This window comes from Pelophylax lessonae (genome assembly GCF_965119305.1).
Source record: "Pelophylax lessonae genome assembly, chromosome: 5".
NCBI classification, from domain to species: domain Eukaryota; kingdom Metazoa; phylum Chordata; class Amphibia; order Anura; family Ranidae; genus Pelophylax; species Pelophylax lessonae.
In genome coordinates this window covers 442,214,374-442,227,289 of record NC_138772.1, presented here as the reverse complement: position 1 = coordinate 442,227,289, position 12,916 = coordinate 442,214,374, and the positions used below count along the sequence as shown (strand labels likewise).

Here is a 12,916-nt window from a genome sequence, read left to right as displayed (position 1 = left end):
CAGCATGTCCCTCTGAGCACTGCACACCCCAGCATGTCCCTCTGAGCACTGCACACCCCAGCATGTCCCTCTGAGCACTGCACACCCCAGCATGTCCCTCTGAGCACTGCACACCCCAGCATGTCCCTGGGGGCACTGCACACCCCAGCATGTCCCTCATTGCACTGCACACCCAGCATGTCCCTCTGAGCACTGCACACCCCAGCATGTCCCTCGGCATGTCCCCCATAGAAGTGCCTCCCGGGCAGGCGAAGTTAGACAAAGTTTGCTCTGTGCGCCTGCGCTTTACGTCATCTCCATAGTAACCAACGCCGATCCCGGGACTGTCAACATCGTGCGAACACAGAGAGGGAGGAGATCGGTGCCGGTGTGCAGGTGAGGAACGGCGACTCATTACATCCAGACAGTGTATGTCCTGTGCTGGCCTGGAGCTCCGATCTTCACCCACATGCTAGGCAGTTTATATATTCCACCCTGTATGCAGAGTGATGAGGAGTCCGGGGTGGGATCATCTGACCCCTTCTTTTCCCTAAAAGTCTCCCAACTAGACATGATAGGTTCAGATCTTATCACAGGAAACTTAACCACTTCACCCCCGGAAAGTTATACCCCCTTCACTACCAGGCCATATTAGCACTGCGCTACTTATACTGGTGGTAATTGCGCGGTCATGCAACCTTGTACCCAAAGAAAATCTGTATAATTTTTCCCCACAAGTAGATCTTTCTTTTGGTGATAGTTTATCAGCCCAGGGTTTTTTTGATATAAACGAAAAAAGACAGAACATTTTGAAAGGAAAAAAATGTTTTACTTTTTGCTATAAAACATACCCAATAATAAAAATAAAAACGTCAAATTTCTTCATAAATGTAGGCCAAAATGTATTCTGCTACATGTTTTTAGTAAAAAAAAGTCCCAATTACTGTATATTGATTGGTTTGCGTGAAAATAGAGCCTACAAACTATGGGATATATATTGGAATTTTATTTTTTATAATAGTAATTGTAGCGACACTAACTAATGCCCCGTACACACGTGCAGATTATCTGCAGACTTACCTTTTCTATGTAGTGCAAGGGCCTGCCGGATTGCATACAAATTGAAAGTGTTTAGGTTTGACCTCATATTATATGGTTTTGGTAAGTCTGCAGATAATCTGCACGTGTGTACGGGCATCACTCTCTCTGTGTCACCCACAGCTCTTTCTCTCTGTCACCTCCACCCCCTCTCTCTGTCACCCCCCCCCCTCTGTCACCCCCTCTCTCTGTCACCTCCACCCCCTCTCTCTGTCACCTCCACCCCCTCCCTCTGTCACCCCCCCCTCCCTGTCACCTCCACCCCCTCTCTCTGTCACCTCCACCCCCTCTCTCTGTCACCCCCCCCCCTCTGTCACCCCCCCCTCTGTCACCTCCACCCCCTCTCTCTGTCACCTCCACCCCCTCTCTCTGTCACCCCCCCCCCCTGTCACCCCCTCTCTCTGTCACCTCCACCCCCTCTCTCTGTCACCCCCCCCCTGTCACCTCCACCCTCAGCTCTTTCTCTCTGTCACCCCCCCCTCCACCTCCACGCCCCTCTTTCTCTCTCACCACCCATCCCCCCTCTCTCTGTCACCCCCCTCTCTGTTACCTCCACCCCCTCTTTCTCTCTCACCCCCAATCACCCCCACCCCTCTTTCTCCCCCCCCCTCTGTCACCTCCACCCCTCCTTTTCTCTCTCTCACAGCCCACCCCCCTCTCTCTGTCACCCCCCTCTCTGCCACCTCCACCCCCTTTTTCTCTCTCACCCCTCCTCTCTGTCACCCTCACCCCCTCTCTCTGTCACCCCCTTCTCTCTGTCACCCTCCCATCACCTCCACCCCTCTTTCTCTCTCTTTCACCGCCCACCCCCCTCTCTCTGTCACCCCCTGCTCTGTTACCTCCACCCCCTCTTTCTCTCTCACCCCCCCCTCTGTCACCCCACTCCTCTTTCTCTCTCCCCCCTCTCTGTCACTCCCACCCCCCTTTCTCTCTCTCTCACTGCCCACCCCCTCTCTCCCTCTGTCACCCCCTCACTACCACCTCCACCCCTCTTTCTCTCACACCCCCGTCACCCCAACCCTCTCTCTCTGTCACCCCCCCTCTCTCTCTGTCACCCCCTTTTCTCTGTCACCCCCCCCTGTCACCTCCGCCCCTCTTTCTCTCTCTCTCACCGCCCACCCCCTCTCTCTGTCACCCCCCCCCCCCTTTCTGTCACCTCCACCCCTCTTTCTTTCTCACCACCCCCCCCTGTCACCTCCACCCCTCTTTCTCTCTCACCCCCCTCTCTCTCACCCCCACCCCCTCGCTCTGTCACCCCCACCCCACTCTCTCTGTGATCCCCCCTCACCTCCACCCCTCTTTGTTTCTCTCTCACCGCCCACCCCACTCTCTCTGTCACACCCACCCTCCCCTCCCTGTCACCCCCCTCCTCTCCCTGTCACCCCCCGACTGTCACCCCCCCCCCTCTCTGTCACCTCCACCCCTCTTTCTCTCTCACCCCCCTCTCTCTGACCTCCACCCCTCTCTCTTTCTCTCTCACAGCCCACCCCTCTCTCTCTATCACCCCCACCCTCCTCTCTTTGTCACCCCCCCTGTCTGTCACCCCCCTCTCTGTCACCTCCACCCCTCTTTCTCTCTCACCCCCACCCCCCTCTCTCTCTCAATCCCTCCCTGTCTCTACTTCCTCCATCTCTCTCCTAATTTTTCATCATCTCTCTCCCTCCTATTCCTATCTCTCCTCCCTCTCCCCCCCCCTTCTGTCTCTATCCCTCCTCCCCCTCTTTCCCTCTTAGGGTGAATTCACTCTGAAAACAGCGTGAAATCGCAGAGCAGCCGTAGCGATTCGGCACTCCAGCCACTCTGCGTTGCAGGCAGCTAGGGGGCAGTATGATGCACTCTTCAGAATTCTCTGCCTATAGGCTCCTGAGATGTAAATCCGGCCCTACATAAACCCAGAAGTAGGCAGTGATGTACCAGTACGTGGCTTTGCCTACAGCGGCCACTCGTCCACAGCACAGTGCGAGCAGGTGGTCACTAAGTGGTTAAAGCAATATTAAACCCAAAAGCAAACATTTATTATATTGCTAACTCTTAGATGGGATGGCTGCATTTGTGGTTTTTTTAGGCTTTCTTTCTTCTGTTTTTATCTGGTGATTCAGACAGTAAGTCTGATGTTTTTCGAAAAAAACAAGCTCTCCAGCAGAATACGTCCGGTAAGGGGATGAGACAAACCATTTACCACTGACAGGGGTGCTTATAATGATCAGCTTTTATTGATTTATGTTAATCCTTTATCCCAAAAAGCTACAACTGTTTGCTGTAACTGATTATAAAGTGTTTTCTGGAATTTGGCTTCATATTGTTACTATATTTAAAGCAGAGCCCCATCCAAAAGGGAAGCTCAGCTTCTCTGCCTCCTCCCCACCCTGGTGCCACATTTGGCACCTTTTAGGGGGGAGTGGGTACTTGGTTTTGACATAGCGAGATCAGCCAGAAATTCGACACCCCCCCCCCCCCCCCCGCCGCCGCCGGGTAATTCACAAAGCGCAGCACGCTATACACATGCACAGAAGGGAACCCGCAAGGTTTCACTGCCGGTTTCCTTTACAAGCAATGGCGGCGGCAGCACCCGAGAGCTGATAGAAAAATCGGCTGGGGTGAAGATACCGCAGGATCCCTGGACAGGGAAGTGCCCTAATATTAAAGTCAGCAGTCACAGGATTTGTAGCTGCTGATTTTTTTTTTTTTTGAAGGAGCCTACAGCTCTTCTTCAAATCTGATAGTACATTTAACACTTCCCTCCCCAAGACTGACAATGCTGCTGTCCAAAGGTGCTCCCTGTTCTCCTTCATCCAGAGTGGGGGCACTCTAATACAGGTAGGGTGCTACTGGTCAGATCACCAGGTGAAAACCAAGGGGGAAAAATGCCTAAAAAAGAAAAAGCTAATGCAGCCACCACATCTAATGACTGGTAAGCTGCAATACATTACATTTTTGGTTTTGGGTTTAGTGCAGCTATAAGGCTCGGTTCACACTGATGCGATGCGGGAAGGCTGCGAATTCGCAGCCTGTTCCCGCATCGCACACGCACCCCCGGCAGTTCACACTGCCATATGCGATCCGCTGGGGGTGTCAATGTAATCTTAACGACACCCCCAGTTTGATCGCATATCGCAGTGCGATCGTGCAGTTCGCACAGGATCGGATCGCACAAGTGTGAACCGCTGTGCGATCCGATCCTGATGCGGCAGCAAAAATGCCTCCTGTGCGTGTTTGCTGCGGGTGCGATGCGAATTTAGCCATACAAACTGTATGGCTAAACTCGCACCGCACAGCTGATCGCATGTCATGTCGGAGCAGTGCGCTCCGACATGACATGCGAACCCCGCACACGCAGTAGTGTGAACCGGGGCTAAGAGGATTGTGGAGTATATATTCGCTAAATGGAGAAAAAAGATACATAAAAGTGCCGGGAAGATTCATAGTTACTTCTAGATACATTGTGTAAAAAAGACACAGCTTCATCCACCGCAGCCTTGTGTGTGGGAGTGATTTTCCCATAGACCTCTATGTTCTGCTTCCTGAGAAAGGCAGCGTTTTTTGAAGTTGTTAGCATCACTTCCTGGGGGAGGGGGGTCCAAATTTGAACTACTCTAAGGGCCATTTGGCACCAAAACATGGTGCGGGAAAGGCATGTTCCACGGGCATTTCCCACATCACAGGTGAACGTGCTTGTCTTTGCAATCTGCATGCCGATGCCAATGAATTGTTAATGGAACCCCAAACGCATCTCACAAACGCAGCACATTTGCAGACAAAATCGCTTGGTACTGCAGTATTGTGCAATATGAACTCTAAAAAAGTTGTGCTTGCGCTAGTTTTTCCATGTTTTAGTGCATTTTGCAGCCAATGCAAATGAATTGGCTGTCAAAACAGCCTACATGGCACTGCGCAAGAATCACGTGCCAGTGTGAGCATTAAAGTGATTGTAAAGTCTCGTTTTTAACATATTATACTCACCTCCTCTGTGCAGTTGGTTTTGCACAGGGCAGCCTGGATCCTCCTCTTCTCAGGTCCCTCGTTTCTGCTCCTGGCCGATCCCTCCTGTTGAGTGCCCCCACAGCAAGCAGTTTGCTATGGGGGCACCCGAGTTGAGCTGCAGCTCCGTTCTTAGATGTGATGGCTGCATTGGTTTTCCTTTTTAGGCTTTCTTTCTTCTATTTTATCTGTTGTTTTTCGAAAGAACAAGCTTGCTTTAAGATGTATCAGTTTACAGAGATGAGACAAACTATTTAACACTGGCATGAGTGCTTACAATTGATCTGATTTTGTTTATTCATTTGATACCTTTATCCTAAAAGGAAAAAAACTTGCTGCTGTAACAGCGTATAAAGTGTTTGCTAGCATTTGACTTCAGTTTGTTAGCCTCAGTTCACATTTATGCGATGCGGGAAGGCTGCGAATCCGCAGCCTGTTCCCGCATCGCACACGCACCCCCGGCAGTTCACACTGCCATATGCGATACACTGGGGGTGTCAATGTAATGTTAACGACACCCCCAGTTTGATCGCATATCGCAGTGCGATCGTGCAGTTCGCACAGGATCAGATCGCACAAGTGTGAACCGCTGTGCGATCCGATCCTGATGCGGCTGCCAAAAAGGGTCCTGTGCGTGTTTGGTGCGGCTGCGGTGCGAATTTAGCCATACAAACTGTATGGCTAAACTTGCACCGCACAGCCGATCGCATGTAATGTCGGAGCAGTGCGCTCCGACATTACATGAGAACCCCGCACACGCACAAGTGTGAACCGGGGCTCAGTGTATCTAAATCTGCCAGTACATCTAAACTTCCCCTCTCCCCAGACTGACTATACTGCTGTGCCTCCTGTGCTCCTTCATCTAGAATGGGGGCATTCTAATACAGGAGGTGTGTTACTGGCCAGATAACTATATGAGCACAGATGGAAAAAAGCCTAAGAAAAGAAAACAAATACAGGTATCACATGTAATACATTCTTGGTTTTGGGTTTAATAATACCGCCTTAAGCCTCCCTTCTTCTAACCTTTGAGTGATGGGTGCCTGTACACTAAGTACTAAAAAAGGATTATGACCTCAGCAAACAGTGTTTTATTCTGTAGTGTTAAAAATGTCAGTCTTCTGTACATTTGCTAGGCCCCCCAGCACCACCATTATGGTGCTTGTGTAGGTGTGCCCAAGGGTTCTGCCTGACCTTTGGGTCCTGGCAAAGCCCTTCAGCACTTCTATGGGCACACAGGACAATCCGGTCACAGGCGCAAGGACTAAGTGGCTTGGTACTTTCATATTTGTGACCTTATACACATGTGCAGATATTTGGGTGAGCCTGCGTGTGTACAGGTGTGCTGCAGGGCTCACTTCGGACCTAAAGCATGCCATTCTAGCCAAGATGAGAAATTTGCAGTACAAAGAAATTTAAAAATGAAACAAAGTTTTATTGATATCCAATTGTGAACGAGGGAGGGGGGAGGAGGAGGCAGGGCAGCATTGCATTGATCACATTATATTTAGTTAAGGGTAAAGGTCCACTTTAAAGCACATTTCCAAGAAACGTAAACATTTTCCTTGCTGTTGGGCCCATCCTACAAGGATTATCCACTCATTTTGTCAAGAGAAGCACTTTAACTTACCAGATCCTCCGCTCCCCTGGAATATAGTGCTCCCCCGTGCTTCACCGGTAGATTGTGGGGAGATTTACTAAAACGGGAGCACTCGGAATCTGGTGCAGCTGTGCTTGTTAGCCAAACAGCTTCTAACTTGTTCAATTAACCTTTGACCATAAAACCTGGAAGCGGATTGGTTTCTAAGCAGAGCTGCACCAGATTTTGCACTCTCCAGTTTTGGAAAATCAATATCAGTGCCTCAGCGTCATCACATCCAATGCGGGGGCTATGGAAAAAAGCATTGGCCTTGATAACATCAGGATCAATGGAGCAGCGAGGAGAAGATATGAGGGTTTTTTTTTTATTTTAAAGCGTATCTAACCCAGGAAGCAAACATATGCATTTTAGTACAGTTTACTGTACCTGCCTACTGTATGTAAATGAGCATCACTGTTATGTGCCACTACCAGCAATGCTGTGGTTCAGGTTATCTGTGCTGCACTATGACCTAATTCCTGCATGCAGAAGTCTATGGTGGTTTATATAAAGCACACTGATCTGGCATCCAATTAAAACAACACATTTTTAAATTTGATGCTATCATTGTGACCCCAAGAATATCTATCATACAAATTCCTTTTTTTAATGTAAAAAGTCATATATTATATCAATAAACATGGAAGATGCAATGGTAAAAAGAAAAGCAAAACAGTTACATGTGTTGTGTTTCTGTCCCTTCAGGAAAATGATAAAGGATACATTCTAGAGAATCATACTCCTCCAAGCTATTGAACCCTTCAGCCAACCATGGTGCGTCTATCAGTTGATCTGATTGCGAGAACAAGCAGTCATCTGCGTAGCCGAAAAGATGAGTCCATAGCCCAATACTTGAAGAGAGTGACTCATCTGAATTATTCGAATAAAAACATTGACAATGTTGTAAGTACCACTATGCTGTGAATAGAATGTATAGTTTTCTTTTTTTTTCTGAAATACGACTTTCATGGTTCCATGCATCCATATACAAGCCACAGTTGTGTCTGTCACTATGGGGTTAATTTACTAAAACTGGAGAGTGCAAAATCTGGTGCAGTTGTGCATGGTAGCCAATCAGCTTCTAACTTTAGCTTGTTCTATTAAGCTTTGACGAAAAATCCTGGAAGCTGATTGGCTTCTATGCAGAGCTGCACAAGATTTTGCACTCTTCAGTTTTAGTAAATCAACCCCTTATGTATCAATTACAACTGAATGTGAATGAAACTTGGAACAGCAGAACTCTAAAAAAATACATTGAGTTCTGATTGATGGGAGTTTGCTTCCTATTAGTGACTGTAGAGCAACCTTTTTCTACTGGGGTGCTTTCTGGGTTCTTCAGGGGTGCCTTGGCAAAATGCCGAAAAATTGCCCAAAAATCGTTAACAGGCTAGCAAGTGGCTCAAGTCTGTCTTTGTCTAGTTACATAAAGCCACAGGTTTTTATGTTGCAGCATTACAACCTTAGGCACCTTGTGGGCCAGCTGCTGGCATCCTAACATCTAAGGACATCATAGGTTGATAGGGAGGACATCAGGCACCTGAGGGTGTCCTTGTTTGCCCCTCCCCGCCTCTCTCCATTAGCACATTAGCTGAATGAGAGAAAAGGGAAACACTGGGAAAAAAAGTACTGGCGTCCAAAGGTATATTGCTTTGTAAAAATAAATCACCTCTAATGTTGGGTGTCCTACATGTGTGGATACTTATACTATCACATACCTGGTAAAGGCTGAAATGTTGTGCAGGCCTCCCTTACACCTCCCGCCCAACACTCCTGGAGATGGAGACAGAGAGTGTGAGGGCAAGGAGTGACACAAGTGCTGGAGTGGCTGGCTGCTGATGTCCACTCTTTAAGTGGGTAGAGCTGGTAGTCACAGTCCGTAGAACATAATGCAGAAGCAGCTTGGCACCAGAGCAGGAGACAGAAGCTAGACCAGGAGACAGGCAGCGGTCAGCAAAAACCGGGCAGCGAGGGACCAAATCAGAAGGCAAAGCCAAGGTCAGTAACAGCCAGGCAAGCGGTGAAGAATCTGTAGGCAAAGACAAGTCCAGTAAGCAGGCTGAGGTCAGAGTAATCAGATGAACAAGTTGAGGCAGGAGCAAAAGTGAAGTCCAAAGTCAAGCCGGGTCATACACTGGAAAGCAGGTACAGATGATCAGGTCTCAGGAACAAGCTGAAGACCATTCAGCAAATGCTCTTAGTAACAGACCAATTTAGTCTAGTCTACTGGGCACCAACTGCGAACGCTAAATGGTATGCGCACGTGCGTCTGTGCACACATGAATGCGAATGTGACAAAGCAAACCAGCACATCTAAACCTTGCTCGTTCACTTAGAAATATGAGCATGTGTGCAATGCGCACGAGCATGACCATAGACCCATACTGGTCTTTTGGTGCTGGAGATTCGGTTTACCTTAATGATACATTATGTACAACTATTCGATTTGTTTGGATTTACACATAAAAAAAGAAAATAAAACCGTATTGAGGGAACTTTGAAGCTGTGGTTCTTTGACAAATAAACAACTGAACTTCCATTACAATTATATAAAACAATGTCTTTACTATATACAGCTTTTAAAAATGTGCAAAGTTGGGCATTATTAGACAATTTTTCAATCTAAGATTGAATCTAAGAATCAACACCCAAAATGGAGATCGCCTAAAATTCCAGAAATATTCTCATATCAGTTGTAAAAATATATATATGTATCATAACGTAATATCCTTAATGCTGGTTTCTGGATGAGGACGACCTCCTAATCTCAACATGTTTTGTGATGACAATATGTATCCAGTGCAATTGGAGACAAAGCTAACATACATGAGTGCATACACTGTAACTGGCATCCGATTGTTCAGGGGGATCTCCTCCCCCCAAAAAAAAGCGCCAGTAAAGAGAAGCCAAAGTCAAACCCTTCCAGTCGAGATATAAACACTTCAAGGAACAGCAAGATTAGATGCTCACATAGGGAATCAAATCTTACAAAATCCCAGGTCCTATAATTGCAAAAACAAATGTCTGATGTTACACATAGTAAGTCTGTTTCTCTGGCATAGGCATGTTTTTTTTTTTTTTGTGTGGCTTTGTGGGATGTGATGTGCTAGTATGACGGGGTGATCACTCTCAGGAAATTGTTCAATTACTTTGGATTTAAGCCTCGTACACACGCGTCGTAATTCGACAGGGAATTTTCGTCCGACGACCGATCTGCCGATTTTCGGCTTGTTAGTATGATGCTTCCGACAACCGACTCCGACTTTTTGGCCGAAAAAAATCTGGTGTGCAGGCTATAAAATTTTTGTCCGCCGTCAAAACACGGCCAATTTTCGTGCAGTCAGTACAGATTTCTACAGGGAAAAATCTAATGAGCAAGACTGGGCATGCTCAGAGAAGAAAGAACACAAAGAAAGCAATCCAACACATGACATCACTTCTGAAGTAGAATTTTGTCGGGCGAGAAAATTTGTGTGCAGTCTAGGCACATTCCAACCAACAAAATACCACTCTGGACAAAAGACGGACGATCAGTCGGCCGATAATCGTTGCGTGTGTACTAGGCTTTAGACCGTTGCGTTGCAGTATTGTGTGGCAATTCACATTTGTTTCTGTTATGCACTTGGTGGGTCCATTTAGGTGCCATTTATTTTGAATGGCATGCCAATGTACAAGAGCAGACCTTCATTTTAGCCCACAACAACATACAGAGGTGAACCATCTGTGTGTAATGCCACACTGGGAATAAAGGCGTACTGGATCTGTTGTAGTATGTTGGGAGCCCTTTTAGAACAAATGGGCTGCCTTACTTTAATGTGCATTGTATAGTGCTATATAAATGAAAAGAAATCTGCGTGGGCCCCCTGAAGTATGAAATTATTTGAAAAGAGAAAAAGGAAACTTTTCATTAATATAAATGCATGAATTGTACAGTGCATACAAGCCCTACATATATATCTGTGTGGGCTGTACATGCTTCTCCTCATAGTTCTTGTGGACTTGTGTTCCCCAGACACCTCATCTTTCACTCTGCCTTCACAATGCATTACAGTGACGACTTAACATTTGAGGTTTTTTCCTTTCTTCATATAACAGAACAACACTTTAAAATGGTAATTGGTTTGCTCACTGTGGCTTGTTCACCCCTGTCAGTAGACTTTTCCTGTTATTTCTGGGTTAGACATTGTCTTAGGAGACTCTCCAAATTGCACTTCAGGTGACATGCAGTGCTTCTATAGAGGGGCTACAAACCTAAAAACATAAACTTTGCTCTTTGCAAAAAATTGTCTAACTTAGAGACAATTTTGTAGTTCTCCGATATAAAGAACAACTTCAATCAATGAGTAAAAAGCTCCATTAAAATTTACATTGCCCCAAAGCCTAAAGTGACACTGCAGACATAACTTTTTTTTTAGATTGAGGGGTAGGAAATGGTTAAATGGTTTGTGAGATAAGTGATAAAAGATCTCTCTTACAGAGACACAGACATATAGCAATAAATCACAACCTTCAATAGAATGCAAAGTGTTATTGTTAGTTTTTACATTAGTATATGTCTTTATTAAGGAGATTCCCCTCACTTCCTCTCTCATTGTTACTGGCCATTCCATCTGTTAGATTTGTGCCCCCCCCCCCCCAACTGCAGCCCGTGGGCTGGTTGTGGCCCTTTGCTTCACTTTATTCGGCCCTCGTGCACTATTTCTCCCGCAGACACCAACTATGAGGTTCCATCCTTCTTCTGACACCAACAGTGGTGTATTATTCCTCCCATTGACACCAACAATGGGGCATAATTCCTCCCACTGACACCAATAATGAGGCATGAATTCTCCTACTAATACGAATGATGTCTACTCCCACTGGTCACAGTCCAGCCCAACTAAAGCCCTAAAGCCTCGTACACACCACTGGGTTGTATGGAGAAAAGCTGACCTTGATCTCCCCTGTTGTGCTATTGTATTCTGACAGGGGGACACCCCCCTACCAGAACACTCTGGTCAGCTCTCTCAGCCATTGGCTGAGAGTGCTAATTGTGAGACGGTTGGCAGACCTTTTTCGATCATGAGTTTTCCATAGAAGCCGGCTGAACAGCCAGCTTCTGTCGGACCAGTTGCCAAACACGTGGACCGAATGCCGGCTGGTTTCTATTGAACCGACTGATACTGGCCAAAATCCAGCCCGTGTGTGGCTAGGCTTAATGGACAGTAGACTAGCTCTTTGTTGTGAAAGATTGGAGATCCCTGTGTTATATGCTTGATATTATACAGCCCCTGCTGTTGTCACTCAACCCCCACACATTGATGGCAGCATTGCAGATATGATAGACATTAGTGCCAGGGTCATGCCTTCACCTCCATCTACACTTTGCCATTCACAAAACTCATTGGTCAGCATAGACAGTGATGGAGACATGACCCCAGTGCTGGTGTCCATAGCTGGATATACACTAGAAGAATTTCGTACAAACAATCATTAACTTTCTAATTGTTAATGGAGTCAAATCGACGTTCGTTTTTTGGCTACAGTGGCGAGAAAATTCCAAGGAGCAGGATGGAAATTTTTTGTCTGGAATGTATGACTTTCCTAATAATGTATGTGGTTTTTTGTTTGCTAAAGTCCATTTGTTCCAAAATTGATTGTTAAAAGCAAACAAAATATTGAACTACTTTGAAATGACATTTGAATGTACTGAGAATTTTCATACAAATTTTCTGAGAAGGGTTTCATAGTTATTTTGTGCTGTGCAGATTTTCTCCCTAAAGCTTCATTCTTTTGAATGTAGTGCTTCTAGGAGACGTTACTGGATGTGTATTAGGGATGTGAATAATTCCTTTCTGAATGTTCCAGCCATCAGAAATCTGTTCTGTTTAAAGCAGACAAGTTTGGACAGTTTTATAAACCATAAATTATAAATTGGGTAGAAATTGCAAAAATGAAGAAAAGCAGTTTCCACTGCAATACTCACTTCTTCTTTGGCACTGCGCCTTGAAAAATGTCTGCTTTGGTGGTGGCTATTGAAACTTTTCCAGGATTGATAGTCGGCTTCAATCCACCTTCTGTGAGCCCAGGTTACCATGGACACACCTCCTGGGTTGGTGCATCACCACATCAGCCAGGGCTTACAGTACAATACCGCTTAGAGCAGTGCTGACGTAATAACATGGATACTGTATTAGGGCTGAACGATAGTCGATGTGATATCGCCGAAGACACGATATTGTGCAG

General features: G+C 46.3%; 1 protein-coding gene across 3 annotated transcripts in view; it reads left to right on the top strand.

Moving 5' to 3' along the window:
- Positions 1-305: 305 nt before the first annotated feature.
- The window catches only part of PPP1R42 (protein phosphatase 1 regulatory subunit 42), a 62,349-nt gene continuing 49,738 nt past the window's right edge, over positions 306-12,916 (top strand). For all 3 annotated transcript variants that reach the window (XM_082259537.1, XM_082259538.1, XM_082259536.1), the window contains exons 1-2: positions 306-375; positions 7,400-7,597. In XM_082259537.1, coding sequence (XP_082115663.1) covers positions 7,466-7,597 — 132 coding nt within the window. In that variant the 5' untranslated portion in view covers positions 306-375; positions 7,400-7,465. The remainder of the gene's footprint in view (positions 376-7,399; positions 7,598-12,916) is intronic.